Source organism: Neoarius graeffei, chromosome 18, assembly GCF_027579695.1.
Source record: "Neoarius graeffei isolate fNeoGra1 chromosome 18, fNeoGra1.pri, whole genome shotgun sequence".
NCBI lineage: Eukaryota > Metazoa > Chordata > Actinopteri > Siluriformes > Ariidae > Neoarius > Neoarius graeffei.
Window position 1 is genome coordinate 15,418,500 of NC_083586.1, and position 20,035 is coordinate 15,438,534.

Below are 20,035 nucleotides of genomic sequence, written 5' to 3' on the forward strand. Positions count from 1 at the left end.
TATTCTCCCTAAGTTTACCACTTGCCTTCATGCTATATAGCCCCCAATTAGCCTCTCTCATTTTCCATCTTGGGTACCAATTTTCTTCCAAATTAACATTCTGCTCTTGTATCTTGGTCCAAATTGGGTAATGATCACTTCCTAATGGGTTATTATTAAGAACTTCCCACTGACTCCTGCTAATCGTTCTGAAAGTAAGGTAAGGTCAAGTGCTGATTCTGTTCCATGTACTAGATCAAACCTAGTGCCTGTTCCATCATTTAAACAGACTAGATTGTGGTCATCCATAAACTCCTCAACAGTATTCCCATTATCATCTGTTCTTTTGCTTCCCCATAATGTGTTATAAGCATTGAAGTCTCCACATAAAATATTTCTACAATTTCCCTCCACACAAAAACTATCTAAAAAATTTCTTCTAATCTTTTGGCAAGGGTTATAGAAGTTAATTATTTTAAACTTAGTTCTACCCACCCATACTTCCACTGATATTGCTTCAATTTCTTTATTTATATTTTGTGCTTTGTAATTAAGTCCCTGTTGAATAAATGTGGCTACTCCCCCACCTGTTCCTAGGCTTCTATCTTTGCGTACTGCTACATATCCATAGATTATAAAGTCAAGTGATGGCTTTAACCATGTTTCTTGGATACAAATGATATTAGGTTTAACCTGCTGTTCTTCAATAAAATGTTTAAATTCTTGCCCATTCGCAATTAAACTCCTGGCATTCCACTGTAATATGGACAGTACCATTATAAAACACCACCACATGACTGCTGACTTTCAGACACCCTGGTTGCTAATACTGCATTTACAGACTCAACGGATAATTCCCCTATATCCAGGTACTTTTCTGCTGCTCTTGTGATAATCTTTATTCTCTCTGTTCTGCTATCTGTCTGAGCTGAGCAATTGATAACGTCCACTATGAAGGCAACAAAGTTTTTCTTCTCCACAATCAAGGTGTCTTCAGAAACTTTATAATTCAAAGATTGTGCAACTCTTTGAGTAGGAGGTTGAGACACAGGTTGAGACACAGACACTGCTTTAGCATCAGATCGTACTTTGCTATCTATCTTTTTGATTGCATCAGCATAGGCAAGTTTCTCCTTCACCCTTATGTTTTGAATCCGTACTGCTCTTTTATGGGCCTCACATCCTTTATAAGCAGCGCTGTGCTCCCCTCCACAGTTACAACACTTTATTTTAGTTCCTACACCACAATTGCCATATTCATGTTCCCCCCCACACTTAGCACACCTGGCTTTTGCCCTACAGGCTGCAGCAATATGCCCAAACCTTTGGCATTTAAAGCACCTTGTTGGTGGAGGAATGTATGCTCGTACTGCATAACTGACATACCCAATCTTAACTCTTTCCGGTAATCGCTCTTCGTCCAGAGCTATCATAACTGACAAACTAGGACTTGTAACTCCATCTCTTGTAATAGGCAAACGTTTCACCTTGGTTACTCTAACCCCTTTCATGTTAACTCGGATCTGTTCCTCTGTCAACTCAGTAGATACTCCAGATATCACACCCATACACTTCCCCTTTTCCTCCCACACTTGCGGCTTTATCGCTTTCCCCAATAGTGTTTTACACTTCATTAACCCCTGCTGCTGGTCAGTGTTGCCAGATACTGCTGACGTTTTCCAGCCCAAAACATGTTCAAATCCGCCAAAATGCACTTAAAACCGCCCAATCTGGCAACACTGCTGCTGGTCTCTATCCCTACACACAACCATCAAATTGCCATCTCTTAAAGTTTTGACTGTTTGTACTTCACCTACTAGCTTGTATACTGCCTCACTAACTTTTAAAGGATTTAGAGTCCTTGGGGATTGAAATCTAAGGATAACTTTTATTTCATTTCTTTTACCTTCCTCCCTCCTCTCTTTATCGGGTTCTAGTTCTTTCCTTTTCTTACTTCCTCGATTGACCCTCTGCCATTCTCCTGAGTATGTATTTCTCTCATTGTAGTCGCTTGATGCTAGATCACCACCTTCATCTGCCTCCTCAATCCCCTCCATCTCACTCACTTCCTGCAAATCCCAGATCACACCTCCAGCCCCCCCAAAGCTCCACCCAGCCGAAATCTCGAAGGTTTAAATGGGAAGAAGTTCCGTTCAATCACTGTTGAAGCAAGAACTTCTGAGGAAAATTTCCCAAGCCTGAAGCACAAACGGCCGCGTGCTCCTCTCCCCTGCCGTCTCACTCCTCTGCCATCTTCCCCGAACCCCAGAGCCAGACACAATAACGTGTTTTTATTTTTATAAATCGAGGGACTAACGCGGCTCAGACGAGCAGCAGTTTTTTTCTTTTCCCAGCAAAGTCCCCTTCTGAGAACGGCCTATTTATTTATACACAGCAGAGCAGACCAGGAAGTGAATGCCAGCAAGATGGAAGTCCCGTCCCGGATCTGGATTGCCCTGAACTGGGAGATAATAAATCTCTGGAGTGGAAGTCTGGGGTGGATCATGACAAGATTAATTCATTCAATAATGAATTAGGATGCAGCTCAGGATGCAGATTTTGGATTCAATAATTTTTTTTTTTGTCATCAAGATAACTCAAAAAGTAGTGGATGGATTTTGATGAAATTTAATATGTAGATTTGTCCTAACCCAGCTAAGAATTGGTTAACTTTTGGATGTGATCTGTATCTACCTGGATCCAGAAAACTGTAATTGGGTTCACTGTAAGATGGTGAGTGGCTTTTTATTGATACTAGAAGGAAAAATGTAAAGGTTGATGACAATCTGGATCCAAAAATAACAAATTGTTAACACATGTAAATATTGGTCCATGCATAATCAAATCCCTGTATAATCTGTATAAAACTGTATATTCAGTAGGCGTATATATCAGTAGTTATTGCCTGTGAACCTGATTTCCTGTGAATGATACCTTTGAATAACACAGGTCTAGAAGGCCCAGTGGAGAGTTGAGTGGACATATGCGATATATATATATGTATGTTTTCACTGTGTTCTGTCAAAATGATGTAAATCGCTCCCTGCGTCTGCTCAGTGACGTAGACTCGGCCCTAGCAGAAGTCTCTGGCGAGGAGCGCTGTTTGTGAGGTCTCGTACAATCAAAACTCTCAGGCAAGTCAGGGAGGGGATTCCCCACCAAAGCTGCACACAAGCATGTAGCCTATGGGAAATTAATAGTGTGTTGGATTAGCAATAATGTTTTGGAAAATCAAAAATATTGTCTTGGGCCCCTCTGGGGTGTCAACAATCTATGTGCAAAGTATGAAGTATATGTGTCCAGCCGTGTCGATTTCCATAGGTTAACAAACAGAGAGACAGACAGACTTCCTTTAGTAGTATAGATATTTATTCTATCCACATTCACTGGATATGAGCAATCACATGGTCTGATTGGCTACTGTACTACTAGGATATCAGCTTATATACCGTGAGTAGAGAAAAACAAAATGGTGGCTTTGTTATCAAGTAGAGTTGAGCCGGATACTCAGCTGAAATGAGTATCCGGTACGGATAAAGCACTTTTGCCGAGTACAAGTATTATACGAGTAATATGAGTCAATATCTGTGCTCGGACTGAATGAAAATCCTCACACAGCGTCACAGCGCCCCTCCCCTACACACACCGCTCTGCTCACTCACACAGAGAACAGCTCTCTGTCTCTCCCTCAGTCACTCAGGTTCGCGGCTCTTTTCCATTAACGTTTCGGGTTTCTTCAGCTTCAAGTTTGTTTTTATTTCAGTTTGTACTTACTTATAACCAGTAGAGTTCTGGTAAAGGTGGGTTCATTCAGACGTGGTGCTTGGTAGAAAGCGACTCGCATTGCGTCTCTGCCTGTCGAAGACTTTTTTCTTTTTTTAACCGTCAGTTAAAAACAGTTTTTTTGACTTCACGCATTGAGTGTCTGACACTTTCTTGCTGTAATTCATGTAAAAATAAAGGTAGTAGTGGTATAAGTATTACAAATTAAGCTACACACACACACACACTCTCTCTCTCTCTGCTGGTCGTCGGAGGATTTTTTTTTAAGCCGTCAGTTGGCTCTAACCAGTTTTATTTTACTTCACGCACTGAGTGTCTGACACTTTCTAGGTAGTAGTGGTATAAATCATATTACAAATTAAGCTACACACACACACACACACACACACACTCCCCCCCCCCCATGATCAGTGATACAGAATAATGAGTGATATAGAGAGTACTTCAGCTGACACTGAACCACCAGTCAGAGTTTGCTTAACCTTGCAGGACAGTGAGGGTCAAATAAGTGACAATGAAAGCAGTGGCAGTAGCACCCACCTTTCCCCCACTGAGACCAATATTGCATCTGGTGATGGAGGTCCTCCTCCACCAAAGACCAAGAGGACTTCTGCAGTATGGGACTCTTTCACCGTTTCTGAAAATGATCCCTCCAAAGCCATTTGCAAGCTTTGCAAGTCCAAGCTAAGCAAAGGTAAAGATGCAAAACATTACAACACAACATCTCTACATAACTATCTGCTATATGCCCATCACATTAGAAAGCCCACTGTATCAGCCACCTCCTCCTCCTCTCCTCTTCCTTCTCAGGTCACTGGTGTTCAGCTGGGTGCTGCTAAGGGCTCACATTCATCTTCCTCTTCACCAATACTTATTGCATTTGCAGCAAAGCAGCCATTCTCAGCAAACCATCCCCGGTCAAAACAAATTACAGAGATGATTGGTAAAATGATCTGCACTGATCTTGAACCTTTCTCTGTGGTGGAGAGGAGAGGCTTCAAGACATTTGTTGGCTTTTTAGAGCCCAAGTATAAGATCCCATCAAGGCACTCATCTCATCTCATTATCTCTAGCCGCTTTATCCTTCTACAGGGTCGCAGGCAAGCTGGAGCCTATCCCAGCTGACTACGGGCGAAAGGCGGGGTACACCCTGGACAAGTCGCCAGGTCATCACAGGGCTGACACATAGACACAGACAACCATTCACACTCACATTCACACCTACGGTCAATTTAGAGTCACCAGTTAACCTAACCTGCATGTCTTTGGACTGTGGGGGAAACCGGAGCACCCGGAGGAAACCCACGCGGACACGGGGAGAACATGCAAACTCCACACAGAAAGGCCCTCGCCGGCCCCGGGGCTCAAACCCAGGACCTTCTTGCTGTGAGGCGACAGCGCTAACCACTACACCACCGTGCCGCCCCCATCAAGGCACTATTTCAGTCAAACTGTAGTGCCTGAGCTGTATGAGGCAATGAGAGGGAAGTTGGTCCAGTCACTTAAGGCAGCTGAAGGAGGTGTCATCAACCTCACTACAGATCTCTGGACCAGCAATCACAATGCACACGCATATCTCTGTCTTACTGGGCACTGATGTGAATGTGTAGGGGGAGCTTCAGTACAGAGGAAAGCAGGGCTGCTAAATGTTGGTGTGCTGGACATTGAGCACACATCAAACAACATTCTGTGCTGCCTTAAGGAAAAGATGAGAGAGTGGGAAGAGTCTGTTGGTCAGTCTGTCACAATACGGTTTGTTGTTTCAGATAATGTAGCCAACATGGTGAAAGCTTTGGCTGAATATGGGCACATCCGTTGCATGTCCCATACGCTTCACTTGGTGGTGATCAAAGCACTGGAGAAGGACAGGGTTGTGACATCCCTTCTCTCCAAAGCCAGGATCATATCTGGCCATGTTCATCGCTCAAGCAAAGCCAGCAACAGACTACATGAGCTGCAAACACAGTTGAACCTCTCCCAGCACACGCTCATAACAGATATAAAAACAAGGTGGAACTATAGGTTCTACAGGCTCCAGCGGCTGGTGGAGCAGCGCAGGACTGTGCAGATTATGACACAGGAGTCTAACATGGGTAGAGCTCCAACAATCATCTATCCAAATGAGTGGAGGTTAGCATCAGACATGCTCTTAGTCCTTTTGAGGAGGTCACATGGGCGCTCTCAAAACACAGCACCTCCATCTTTGAGGTCATCCCCCTCCTGCATGGCCTGTGCTCCATCATCAGGTCACTGCATGTGGGAGGTCTTGCAGCTGGTGAGGAATCTGAGGATGAATCTGATCAGTTCATGGCTGGTGATGATGATCAGGATGCCACAGTGGGGCTGGGCCAAGATGTTGCAGCTGAGTCCAGGGAAAAGTTAGGCACAGCAGCAAGGAGACTGGCAGCCAATCTGAGCAAAGAACTAGAATGGCATTTCGAACCAATTTTTGCAAACTCCACATTTCTGCTTGCCACTCTCCTTGACCCCAGATATAAGGCCATCTGTTTTCCAAACAATGTTGATGTGGAGGCACTGAAGAGGACATTACTCCTCAGGATGGAGCTCTGTGACCCTGTGGCTACACCTGCAAGAAACACAGAAGAGACACCTGCCACCAGCAGCACTTCAGTCTTGTCTTTCCTGCAGAAAAAGAAATCGGCTATTCCAATGAGGACACATTTACCATCAGATGATGTGGAGGCCTACCTGGCAGATGGGAACATCAGCCTTACCGATGATACCGATGACCCAGTGAAATACTGGTCAGGCAAGCTTCAGTGCTGGCCCAATCTTACAGGCTTTGCACTGCAGCTTCTCAGTTGTCCACCTACAAGTGTCCAGTCTGAGCGTGTTTTTAGCACAGCTGGAAATGTGGTCAGTCCACAGCGTGCAAACTTAGACCCTAGCCATGTGGAACAACTGGTCTTCATTAAAGTCAATGCAGACCTGAAAAACAGCATCGGACTATTTGATCCGTAGAACACAGTACCCCTGCCCCCCCCATCTCTCTCTCTGTCTCTCTCTTACTCACTCACACACACACACACACACACACACACACACACACACACACACCTGATGTGGAAATAAAAAAATAAAAAAGAACCAAAAAAAATCACACTGATCATAAAAAAATTAAAAGTTAAAAAAGAAAGTTATGTTGAGTATGAAAACTCTTGTTCATTACATTTCATTTCATAATTGCAACCGCATGTGTTGTATTGTTGCAAATATTGTTGTATGTATTTGTATTGTTGCAAAACTTGTTCTGTAAATAGTTTGTTTGCTATCGTGATCAAAACCATTGATCTGAAGCTCAATGCTGATGCTATCCTGTCAATAGTTTTCTAATCAGCAATAAATATAACAATTTCTGATCAACCCATAGCAATTGCATGCTTAAAATAACATACTGGTTAAAGCCCCGCCCATTTCAAGACAACCAGACCCACTTCCGGGTTAAAACCCGCCTGCTTCCGGGTTAGAACCCCGCCCACTCCGAGTACAGATACGGATACAGATACAGATAATGCTGTACTCGTTCATCTCTATTATCAAGTAATGAAAAGAAACAGAAATGGCTAAAAGAATATAAGTACCCCCCAAAAAAAATCTCCTGTTCCACACTCCAGCCCAGTTGGTGACACAGTAATGCACCTTTACGTTGCCAAAAAAAAAAGAAAGAACAACAAAATGGCGGAGCATGTTGCTGAATCAGCTGAGGATGAAATAAAAACCCTTCTTGAAAACAAAACCCCCAAAAATACAAAAAAGCAACAAAATATGGAATAAAAGTATTTGATGGTAAAAACTTTTTTTTTTTATTTTTCAAGAATTATTATTATAGCATTTTTCACAAATTGCTACTGTCATTTCGCCTGTTTGTTTATATTCTAAGCGGAAATGATTTTGTTAGACGTTTTGTATAAAGTTTTTATTTATCAAATTTGCAAAAAATAAAAATCCTCTGTTTCTCAAATCCAGTGAATGTGGACAGAATAAAACAATTATTCCACTCAATCTCGTCATACATGGCTTATGGCCAGCTCGGGGCTACATGCCTCATCGGCTATCAGCTCATGTATGACTCAATTTCGTGGAATATATAAGTAGTTATTGCTCGTGAACCTGATTTCCTCTGAATGGTGCTCTTCACAGGGGCAAAATTGTTTCCCGTGTCTGCTTAGTGACGTAGACTTGGCCTTAGCAGAAATCTCCAGTGAGGAGTGCTGATTGCAAGGTCCCATCCAATCGAAACTCTCAGGCGAGTCAGGGAGGGGACTCCCCGCCGAGGCTGTGTGCAGCATGTAGGTGCGAGCATGTAGCCTATGGGAAATTAATAGTATGTTGGATTAACTCTAATCCCATGTTTTGGAAAATTGAAAATGTCGTCTTGGGCCCCTCTGGGGTGTCACCAATCCATGTGCAAAGTATAGAGTATGTGCGTCCAGCTGTGTTGATTTGCATAGATAGAGAGACAGAGAGACAGACAGCCTTCCTTTAGTAGTATATATATATATATATATATATATATATATATATATATATATATATATATATATATATATTAGTAAACATTTGGATATTCTAATATGTGGCCTGGTGGAGGTATATACTCTACAGAGTGCCCTTCTATTCTTTTTTTTAAAGTCTTTCCTTTGTGATTTAGTATCTATTTACACCCATTCTTCTTTCAAACGCTAGCATTTGGGATAAAGTCAGATGAATGACTGATTTTGTAGACACTGGGTTGAGTTTAGTAGCAAGCCTTATTTTGGCTAGACGACATTTGACTAGGCGACATTATTCTAAGGTCATATTGGGCTGCCTGTTCTGAATCCATTGTTTAATCCTGTGGAGATATGTATCGTGCTTGGAGAACTTCTGATAGCGTGTCTGCACTTTTAGATGCATTGCTTGAACATGCCAGCTTTCTTGTATTCATCAACAATCTGATAAAATCTTTCTGCAACTACAGGAAGTCCTGAGAACAAAGATCCATATGAATCCATGCAACCTGGGTATAATGATTGCAGGATTAAAGAATGTCAAGAAAGGAAGATCAGACATAGCTGTAACATAAATAAAGAAAATGTTTTTTTTGTCAGTCTTTTAATCTGAAAGATACTTTTGCAACCACAGCATTAGGAGTTAGGACTCTTTCTCAAGCCCCCAATAGGAGAGGAGGGGAACCTTAACTGGGCTTATAGATGACTTGAAACCATGTGATCAAAATGTGCTATGTCATGAGCGTCCGCCATGATGGTGGCTATACAAAGCAACTAGGATGGCAGCCGCTGAAAGCTTGTCTGTAAACAATGCTGAATTTTCTCAGTATTACCATGATTTGAATGATCGAGCAAAGAGTCAGTACAAAGAAAAGATAGATATGTGTGGTTTTGACCCATATTATTTAAAAAAGTCAGACTTTTCTGAAGATAAGATGTTTCTACTGACCATCGAGTACGAATACAGGTCATTTCGTCCAATGACCATTTCGTCCAAAATCTTTTTCATACATGCTATCAATTATTTTATACAGGGCTGACAACTTTTCAAAATTCCTTGGAGTGAGATTTTTTTTTGGGGGGGGGGTCGATGGCAAAATTTTTCCGCACACCACACAGAAGTGGGAATTTTGTATTCAGTTTGATATTCACTTGTCCCCCTGCATTCTGGTGTTTTGTTTGTGGGTCGTCCAGCTGGAGATGGACAATGGGGGGGGGGGGGGGGGGGGGGGGGGGTTGAGATTTTGGATTTAGTAGATGTTCCTGCATTCTGGTGGATTTTTGGAGTGGCCTGCTGTGCCATACCTACATTCTTACACACCCTGACTTGCCAGGCCTTCAGCTTGTGGCCAACAAAAGCACCAAGTTTTGGCTTAAAAGCCCCCACACTAGAAAACTACAGATGACTGCCAATGTTCCTGTAGCCCTATAGACCTGCTCTTCTGTCTGCCCTGTTTGTTGCTCTTCTGTCTGTTGTTCTGTCTGTCCTGTCTGCCTTTTCTGGCTTGGCTGGACTGTCAAAATAAAATATTCCACTTTTGTCCTGCCAGTGGTCTTACCCTTCGGGACATCTTACCTTTGAAAGAATTCAAATAGTCATGTTGGTTTAATAAATCTACGCAGTCACAACAACATGCCTTTTCCTGGAGGACAAGTTTCTTGTGTTTATTCTGAATCTTACCTGCTCTGAGTGGTAGGCAGGCCTACAGCAAAACAGTCACGTTCTTTGATATTACAGGTGACCATGCTTTATTTACTTTAACTGAGCAATTACATACATCATAAATAATTAAAAATAAATACCCTGTAAATAAACAATAGGTATGGTGGTTAATGGCTCTTCTTGCATTTGTAATATTATCTCTTGCTTTATTTTACAACATTTCCAGTATGGCTTCAAATAAAGTCATAAAGTATGATAACATACAGTAAACAAACTAAAAATGCACCTTAATAAACGTGTGCTAAGGAGGTGCTCTCCCGTGCTGCTTGTTGGGGAAGATAGAGGCTGTGGCACGGCAGTAGACCTATAATGATTTATTATGCCTAGTACACAGCTCTCGATATGGCATTAAATATTCTCACAACACTTATAGGCTAAAACGATTAAGAAACTTTATACAAGTTCATAATTACACCAGTAATGCCACACATTGGCGTGCATATGTACAAACCTGTCTGAGACACTTGTCTTCAATTAGGATACCTTCTTCTCTCTCCTCTTCCTCTAAATTGACGGTAGGCAATTATCCAACTTCCGGCGAGTGCAGCATCATTAGATGCACCACCTACCATAGGGGAGTGTGTACAGAAGGGAACACCTCTCTGCCTGTTTAGCCATGTGTAAGGCATAATTGATCGATCGCAAGTGGTTGGCGCGACGCAATGGGTAGCCTAGATCAGATAGATAAACTAGATTTTTTTCTAGCGTGAGAAATCAGAGGTCTGGTGTGTGAGCATGTGAAGACAGTCAAATGCGTGTGTCTCACGCTCATTGTGTGAGAGTTGGCAGCCCAGTTTTATATTTCAGGTATTTGTTCAAAAAAAGGAGGAATTCTCAGTGGAATTTGACCAAAGCAAAACACATTTTTGTAAAGAAAATGAGTGCCATAGTACATGCGCTTCAAGACTAAAGCGTGTACTCAGGGGGGTAACCATGTAGGCCTGTGCCACTTGCTGACCCTGGGATGAGTTAACTCCCTTGCCATTGCAGGCTGCTTGCTTGCATGTCTGTTTCCGGCTGGATCATATTAAATCTTCAGGTGTGGAGCAGTGCTCTCGTGGGGGCTTCATTCACGAATCTTGGGCTGAGACACGGTCCAAAGTGTGCTCTTTCGAAGGGGGAGGCTTAGAGGGAGGTGCCTGTAAAATTTGGCTTCACTGTGAGCTCCTGTGGCCGAGTTATTAATTTTTAAACCGGCTGGATCATGTTAAATCTTTAGGTGCGAAGCAGTGCTCTCACGGGGCTTTTATTCACGAACACTGGAATACCTGAAATATAAAATAATTGATAGTGTGTATGACAAAATGTCTTAACTATTGGATGAAATGGTCATTGGACAAAGTGTCCTGATCCCCTCGTCTCCTCTCTGTAGTAAGCCTCAGTTTCCTCACCCTTTTTCTGAATCACGGAGGGAATTCTAAAAAATCGGAACATGCCACAGTCACGAGTACTGTTATGACCACAACCATATACAGCACAAAGATATGACATAGCTAAAATAATGCTTAAAGCAGTGGAAAGACAGATTTGTGCACGCATGACTATGTTTTGTATGGAATGTCGCTTGACCCCGCATTTGTATATCCACCAACATGGCCGACATCTGGGTTTCTATTTTGCTTTGATGTCACTTGCAAGTCAAGGATAGGGTTGTCAATTAGTTTTCTGAACTGTTATTTTTCTGTGGCAAAATGATTGTACAACACTCATTTTTCATAATTGAAATCTACCAATTCTGCCATGAAGAGTGGTCAAATATCCAACCACAGTTCTGCCAGAAGCTTGGTGATGGCTATCAAAAGCATCTGGTCAAGGTGAAACTTGCTAAGGGACATTTAACCAAATATTAGGTGTGTTGTATATACTGTATAATTTTTTGACCCTGTGTTGATTTCAGAGAATCCAAAAATAAATTAACAGTTGTGCAACAAATTCTTGTTCTTTTTTCCTATTAAAGATGTATGTTGTACAATCATTCTGTCACTGAAAAAGAACAGATCAACAAAATTACTGACAGCCCAATATTGCCATGACATTCATGTCTATGTGCGTAAACATCTGACTGCAACTGTAGTTGTCCATTTGTCTGGCCTTCTGTCTGTCCCTCTGTCCATCTGTCTGCAAATGTCCACCAATGAAATGACCTGTTCCATCTGTCTGTCTTTCTGTCTGTCTGTTCATTCTTTTGTCTGTCTGGTTCTCTGGCTATCAATCTGTCTGTAATGTTCCACCTACTAAATCCACCAACCTGTTCATCTGTCTGTCTGTCACATTCCACCTCCTAAATACCAATTTCAACAATCATCTGTCTTTCTGTCAGCTTGCCTGTTCCTCAATCTGCCTGTCTGTCCATCCTCCTGTCTATCTGTCTATCTGCCTGTCTTTCTATGTTTCTCTGCCTGTTTGACTGTGACATTCCCCCAATGAAATTACCTATTCCACCTGTCTGTCCATCTGTCTATTCAACAGCCTGTTCCTTGGTCTGCCTGTCTGTCTGTCCATCTGTCTATTCATCTGTCTGTTTCTTGAACAGTCTGTTCCTCTGTCTATTTGTCTGTCCATCTGTCTGTCTATCCCACTGTTTGTCCATCTGTCTGTACCATTCTACCAATGAGATGACTTGTTCCACCTGTTTGTCCATCTATCTGTCTCTGTGTCCATCTGTCTGTTTGTTAGCAACATTCTTCCTACAGTTTTACCTACAGTCTGTCAATCGCTCTGTCGATTTATCTGTCTGCCCATCTGTCTTTCTGTCCATTTATCTGTCCATGTGTCTATACACCATCTGTATTATCAGACAGCATATGTTACTAATGATCATTCGATTAATTTCAGCACGTTAGTGTTCCTGCAGTAAAAACTGTTGTGTGAGCGCTGGTGTGAGGAGATAACATGGTGTTAGATCACCTCAGAGTCGTATGGTGTTTACGAGTAACGTGTTTGGTATTCACAGGCCCAGGAATTAAATGCTGTTACATGCTGGGACTCAAAGCAAAAATGACCTTAAGTGCTTCCCTTGGCAGATGAGTGTGGAACGAACATTTTAGTGTGTGTGTGTGTGTGTGTGTGTGTGTAGTTAAAAGTGTTTGGTCTCACCATTTGTTTTTCTGTCTGTCTGTCCACTCGTTCACCTGTCTGTCCATTTGTCTGTATGGTTTTTCTGTCTATCCCTTTGTTTTTCCATTTATCTCTTATCTGTCTGTCTGTTTGTATGTTGTCCATTTCTCTGTCTGTCCATTCATATGTCTGTCTCTCCATTTATTTGTCTGTTTTCCTCTCTCTCTGTCTGTTTGTTTGTCTGATTTTTCTGTCTCTCCTTCCATTTGTCTATCTGTCCATTTATCCATTTGTCTCTCTTCATTTGTTTGTCTTCATTTGTTTTAGTCATGATGACCAAAATTGCAAATGCTTTTGAATTTATGGACTTTATCTCAAGTGTGTGTGTGTGTGTGTGTGCACGCAGAATCCCACAAGCTACATGAGCACCAAGGTCAGAGGTCACTGCAGTTCCAGAGAGTTCCTCCCACAACACATACTTTCCTCTCTCTCTCTCTCTCTCTCTCTCTCTCTCTCTCTCACTGTGACTCAGAACAACAAGTAAAGACACAAACATTTGGCATCTGGCACGTGGAGTCCAACGTGCAAACACACACACACACACACACACACATTTTGAATATACCATTTCACTGAAAACCATAAATAATTAAAAACTTTCTGAACTCCAGAGATTAAACAAAAACTTTTCCTTTTCTTTTCAGGTTCATTTTCTCCCCTATCCCTCATTATAAACTCAAATTTTTACAAAAAAAGACACCATGTTTTGATTGTTTCTCTTAGAGTGTAGTGTGGGTTCTGTTCACTGAGCTCTATATAAAATCTGGAGAGCTCATAGGCTCATCACAATGAAGCCATTTGGCCACCATCTTACCACTCACATCGCGGTGCGGAATGGTCATTTAGGCTACTGGAAGCTACACAAAACTGGACAAGTTATTCTTGTAGTTGGTGAGAAAAATTACAAGAAAAATGCCTGCATGTGCAGCAGTGAACTGTACAAACTGCAAGTCAAAGGTTGTGGACAGATAGTTCACTTGAGTATTGACAGTGTTTGATCATTTTTACACGTGTGTGCACAGTGCCGTTTGTGTGGACTCCCTATTGCATTTTATGATGGTTTGCAAGAGTGAAAGAAAAATAACAGAAAATCTGTCTTGTCTTGTCTGTTTTTATTGAAAATCTGACATTAATATCTGGGATGAACACTGGGACTATGTCAGATTTTCAATGGAAACGTCCCAGACTAGATCAAAGCCAAAATCTAGACATGTTTGATATTAAATGTGAGAGCTCAAGCTCAACAGCTCAAATTCAAAAAAGAAAAATGAACTGAGTAAATTAGCCTTAGGAGCCTAAATGAAAGAAGGACCATAGCCTCAGGCAGAAATGGCGGTGAGGGATGCAAATAAAGAGAGACGTTATTGTTCTAGTTTGGTCAGTAGTTTTTTCCATTTACCTAAGGTGAAGCACGACTGACAATATACAGTGTCTTGCAAAAGTATTCATCCCCCTTGGTGTTTGTCCTGTTTTGTTGCATTACAAGCTGGAATTAAAATGGATTTTTGGAGGGTGAGCACCATTTGATTTACACAACATGCCTACAAGTTTAAAGGTGCAAATTGTTGCTTTATTGTGACACAAACAATAATTAAGATGACAAAACAGAAATCTGGAGTATGCATAGGTATTCACCCCTTTCGTATGAAACCCCTAAATAAGAGCTGGTCCAACCAGTTCACTTCATAAGTCACATAATTAGTTGATTTAAGATCCACTTGTCTGCAGTCAAAGTGTCACATGATCTGTCACATGATGTTTGTATAAATCAACCTGTTCTGGAAGGACCCTGACTCTGCAACACTATGAAGCAAGCAACATGAAAACCAAGGAGCACTCCAAACATGTCAGAGACAAAGTGGTGGAGAAGTATAGATCAGGGTTGGGTTATAAAAAATATCCCAAACTTTGAATTTCCCAGGGAGCACCATTAAATCCATTATAGCACAATGGAAAGAATATGGCACCACTACAAACCTGACAAGAGAAGGCCACCCACCAAAACTCACAGACAGGGCAAGGAGGGCATTAATCAGAGATTCAGCAAAGACACCAAAGATAACACTGAAGGTGCTGCAAAGATCCACAACAGAGATGGGAGTATCTGTCCATAGGACCACTTTAAGCCATACACTCCACAGAGTGGGGCTTCATGGAAGAGTGACCAGAAAAAAGTAATTGCTTAAAAAAATCATGTTTGGAGTTTGCCCAACAGCATGTGGCAGACTCCCCAAACACATGGAAGAAGATTCTCTGGTCAAATGACACTAAAATTGATCTTTTTGCCATCATGGGAAATGCCATGTGTGGTGCAAACCCAACACCCTGAGAACACCATTCCTACAGTGAAGCATGGAGGTGGTAGTATCATGCTGTGGGGATATTTTTCATCTGCAGGGACAGGAAAGCTGGTCAGGATTGAAGGAAAGATGGATGGCACTAAATACAGAGCAATTCTGTTAGAAAACCTGTTTGAGTCAGCCAGAGGTTTGAGACTGGGACAAAGGTTCATGTTCCAGCAGGACAATGACCCTAAACATACTGCTAAAGCTACACTGGAGTGGTTCAAAGGGAAACATTTAAATGTCTTGGAATGGCCTAGTCAAAGCCCAGACCTCAATCCAACTGAGAATCTTTGGCATAACTTGAAGATTGCTGTACACCAATGCAACCCATCTAACTTGAAGGAGTTGGAGCAGTTTGGCTTTGAGGAATGGGCAAAAATCCCAGTGGCTTGATGTGCTAAGCTAATAGAGATATACCCCAAGAGATTTGCAGCTGTAATTGCAGCAAAAGGTGGCTCTACAAAGTATTTACTTTTTTTTGTGTGTGTGTGTGTGTGTGTGTGTGTGTGTGTGTGTATATCTATGCACACTCCAGATTTCTGTTTTTTTTTTTTCATTTTAATTATTGTTTGTGTCACAATAAAACAACAATTTTCACCTTTAAAGTGGTCAGAATGTTGTATAAATCAAATGGTGCTAACCCCCCAAAAAATCCATTTTAATTCCAGCTTGTAATGCAACAAAACAGGACAAACACTAAGTGGGAAGAATACTTTTGCAAGACACTGTAGATCATCTACACGTCACACCCACTTGCACAAATTGACAAAATGGGCATGATTGTTTTAACTACATGATTTTAGTTTAAATTGAGTGCAATTATATTGATAAGTACTTTCAAATCAGGGTTGATCATATTTCCCAGTCGATGACTTATTTCCTGGATGGCATCTGATATATGATTTCCTGTACAAAGTGAATGGGAGAAGTTTATCATTTTTTTTTTTTCATTTATGTCAGGTGCCAGTCCTCCTCTGCCACCCCAACCATCTTGGCAGCCCAGAAGCTCCTGTCCTGCATAGCCTTCCCCATGCCATCAGCTTGTAGACCAGTGTCTCTTTAGCCCTGGTGCCCTCGTACAGCCTGCCTATGGCGCTAACGGTTAGCTCCGGGATGCCGTAGGCCTTCAGGATCTTCAGCATCTTGTTCCTATGGATGGTGTCAAATTCCTTCTTAAAGTCTATGAAGGTGATTATGGCAGGTAAATTGTGACTCTTTATGCCCTCGATCAGTCTGCGTAGAGCGAGTATGTGTCTGACAGTCGATCTTCCTTCTCTGAACCCATTTTGATTGTCTCAGATGTTCTTCCACAGCTGGCCTTATTCTGTTTAGCAGCATCCTGTTGAAGATTTTGGCTACTAGTGAGCTCAGGCTGATGCCCCTGTAGTTGCTCCCCAGTCTGAGATAACCAGATTTGGGTATAGGAACGATGTTTAACAGGGACCACTGCTCAGGCTTTCCCCCCTCATCAGTGCCCTGTTGCAGAAGTCTAGGATGATTTTGTCTCACCCTTCACATCTCTTCAGAACTTCTGGTGGTATCCCATCTTCCCCACTGGCCTTTCCTTCAACCAAGGATTTCTTTGCTTTCTCATATTCCCCCTGATCGAATTGACCCTCCTTTATCTTGAGATCCTCAAACACAGTATGAATTTCCTCATCCTCCTCTGTAATGCTAGGGGGATTTCCAAGAAGAGTTTTGAAGTGATTGTACCAGTTCTCAATCCTTTCTTCTTATGTACTTCCTTCCAGCTGACCCTTCCTAGTTGTCTTTCTGTCAGTGATGTTGTTTATGAGTTTCCAGCTCTGTCCATGCTTACAATTCACATGAGCCTTCTTTACCTCTCTGATGTTGTTGCTGAGATCTTCCTCGACTGCTATGTAGGTTTCCTTCAACTTCTTTTTGGCCTGACTGTACTCTTGTCTGTTCTCTACAGTTGTGTCCTCCTTGTATCGTTCATACGCCCTATTCAACTTGTCTTTAGCATGTGTCACCCTTGAGTCCTCTGAGTGCCTTGTCTTTCGTTCCCTCTTCCTAATTGGGACCACCTTCTCTGCTGCCTCAGTGGCTTTGATGAACCTCTCGTACCTGCCTGTAGCAGATTCATCTAGTTCCTGTATTGGTTGAAACCTGTTATGTACTGCAATTGTATACAGCTCCTGTATGTCTCTTCTGCTCTTAAACAAGTTCCAGTCATACTGTCTTTTTCTTGGCTCTGCTTTCTTTTTCCGCAAGCTGAGTCTCACCCTGGCAGATACGATTCTGTGGTCCGAGCCAACACTTGCAAAGGAGTTGTATGCCTCCACATTTAGCATGCTGTTGTGCCACTTTCTACGTATTAGCACATTTAGACTTAGCTGATACTTGATGCCTCCTGGGCTGATAAAGGTCCAGAGCTTTCCTGCTTTCTTGCGGAAGTAGGTGCTAGAAATGACTAGATCCTTCTCGCTTGCCAGGTCCAGCAGCTGTCTACCATTCCTATTTGTTTCTTTATGGAATGTGAATTTGTCATCCTCTGGTCTTATTCTTGCATTGAAGTCCCCTACAACCAGCAGTAGGTTGTGATCTGGAATGGCTTCAATGGCCCTCACCAGGTCATCATAGTGGGCTTTCACTATGTCTTCATCTGCCGTGTTGGTTGGACAGTAGGTGACAATGATGGCTGTTGCTGGATGCCCTTGAAAGCTTGCTGTAAATATCCGCTCTGTGTTTGGTGTAACTTTTGCCAGTGAACTGCTTGCTTTAGAGCTGAGCAGAATCCCTACTCCTCCTACAGCAGCTCCAGCTTGGTTTCTAGTTGCGGATGTTGTTATGAGCATGCTGCCATTGATGACCGCTTCCTCATGCACAATGCGGTGTTCCTGGATTCCCAGAACATCAATTCCGTACAAGCTCAGTGTGGCAGCGGGGGCATGGTCAAGCATTGGTCTGTGACCGGAGGGCAGAGTCAGGGAAGGTAAGTGGCAGAATCACTGCACCTGAGGTTAATTAATGTGTTTGTGTGTCTTCCCCAGTGACCGCGCCCTATTTAAGGGGAGAGAGCGAGAGCAGAGAGAGCTCTCTCCCCAACCAGACGACTGGAGTGTGTGCATGCGTGTGTGGCTGAGAGAGTGAAATTGACACTGAAAAGTGAAAATAAAAGGAGTTTTGTGAACTCAGTTCTGGCCTGCCGTCCCTCTGTGCTCCACCCACCCATACGAACTGCTACACTCAGGTTGGTTGCCAACTCCTCTCTACATCTTGCTTCTTTTATGGTTCTGACATTAAGTGTTGATATTGTTGTGATGTTCCTGCAATTGACAAGTCTTCTCCCCATACAGGTACCTATGTCAGGCTTGTTCCTTCCTTGCGGGTTTGGGGACAAGTCATCATGAGATCCTATTGAATCTCGGTCTATGGTGGGAGCTATATTAGGGGCTCTAACCCTAGTGTTACTTCTGTCCGCCATCATGGTCTTTCTGTTGCTATAATAACTGCAGGCGCAGCTCCTGCAGTATGGTTTGTCATATGAGTTGTCCTTCTCGTAGTCCAGTGGCTGTTGTAGGGTAGTCAGTGTACTGGCATTCCACCTCCACCCTTCGGCTTCGTCATCCCTGTCTATGACCAGAGATGACAAGTTGCACAGATCCCAGGACTCCCTGTTTCTGATCACTGGCCACTACTGTGACATCCAAAAGGCGCCCTCTTGTCGATGGACAGAGTTGCACTCTTATACGCCTGAGGTAGTGATCTACCTCGACTATTTAACCCATAGCTGGGACGAGTGTTGGTGGGTGGCAGAGCGTGTCCACACGCCGGTGGGTCATGCCTACCACACCTCTGGGGCCGCTCGTTGCTCCAAGATCCCCTAGATAGTCAGCCTTGGGTTTTGAGTCCCAAGTTACCGGGTTGGCCACAAGGAGGCCATGTAGGAGTCTTGGGTAAGGAGAGGTTCTGACTGGCAGGGGGAGACTGATGCAAAAGCTGCTCCTCTGTTCGCTGGTGAGAGCTAGCCAGTGGTTGTGGCAAAGTGGATGTGGCAGAGTTGATTTATGCTGGAAACAGCCAACTATAACTAAGCTATAGCACTAAGCTACAGCTACAGCTACAGAACTACATGTCACTTACCCCTGTGGCAAAGCCACCCAACACACAAAGAAGTTTATCATGTTTATATTTCACTGACAATTGAATAGATGTCAATGATTTCATTTTCCAATACATCCATCATTCATAATTCATATAAAAGTTGCATTTGTTTGTCACATTGCCAACTTGTATTTTTCATTGCATTTGTTTACCACATTAAAGGTTACCCCATTTGCTAAACAATACATGGTCTTAAAAAGAAAAAGCATCAAAATTGAATTGTTTGTGTCTAAAATGACAGTGAATTATGTGACCAATAAATACTGTTAAGACATGACTGTGAGAATGAAGTGAAAATGGCAAATAACATGAGAAAAAATAATCCTGTTTCAACAATTGTCCTAAATAGAAAGGAAGTATTGTACAGCCTTTATGTTGGTACAATAATAATAATAATAATAATAATAATAATAATAATAATAATACAACCCCGATTCCAAAAAAGTTGG

General features: G+C 42.4%; 1 protein-coding gene across 1 annotated transcript; it reads right to left on the bottom strand.

Annotated features, from left to right (window-relative positions):
- Nucleotides 1–16,686: 16,686 nt before the first annotated feature.
- LOC132865717 (uncharacterized) lies at nucleotides 16,687–19,606 on the bottom strand. Its single transcript, XM_060898249.1, has 3 exons — nucleotides 19,566–19,606; nucleotides 17,300–18,350; nucleotides 16,687–16,857 (listed from the first exon to the last, which is right to left on the bottom strand). Exons 1-3 carry the CDS (start codon nucleotides 19,604–19,606, stop codon nucleotides 16,687–16,689), a joined length of 1,263 nt encoding a protein of 420 aa, XP_060754232.1.
- Between the last annotated feature and the right edge of the window lie 429 nt (nucleotides 19,607–20,035).

What these genes read in the sequence shown, in the direction of transcription:
- LOC132865717 (XM_060898249.1), bottom strand. Translation starts at nt 19,606, where the DNA reads ATGATAAACTTCTTTGTGTGTTGGGTGGCTTTGCCACAGGG. An exon ending in TGGGTGGCTTTGCCACAGGG is followed by an intron (nt 18,351 to 19,565) that starts GTAAGTGACATG and finishes TGCCACACTGAG; the next exon opens with CTTGTACGGAATTGATGTTC. An exon ending in TCAGCAACAACATCAGAGAG is followed by an intron (nt 16,858 to 17,299) that starts GTAAAGAAGGCT and finishes TGGTTATCTCAG; the next exon opens with ACTGGGGAGCAACTACAGGG.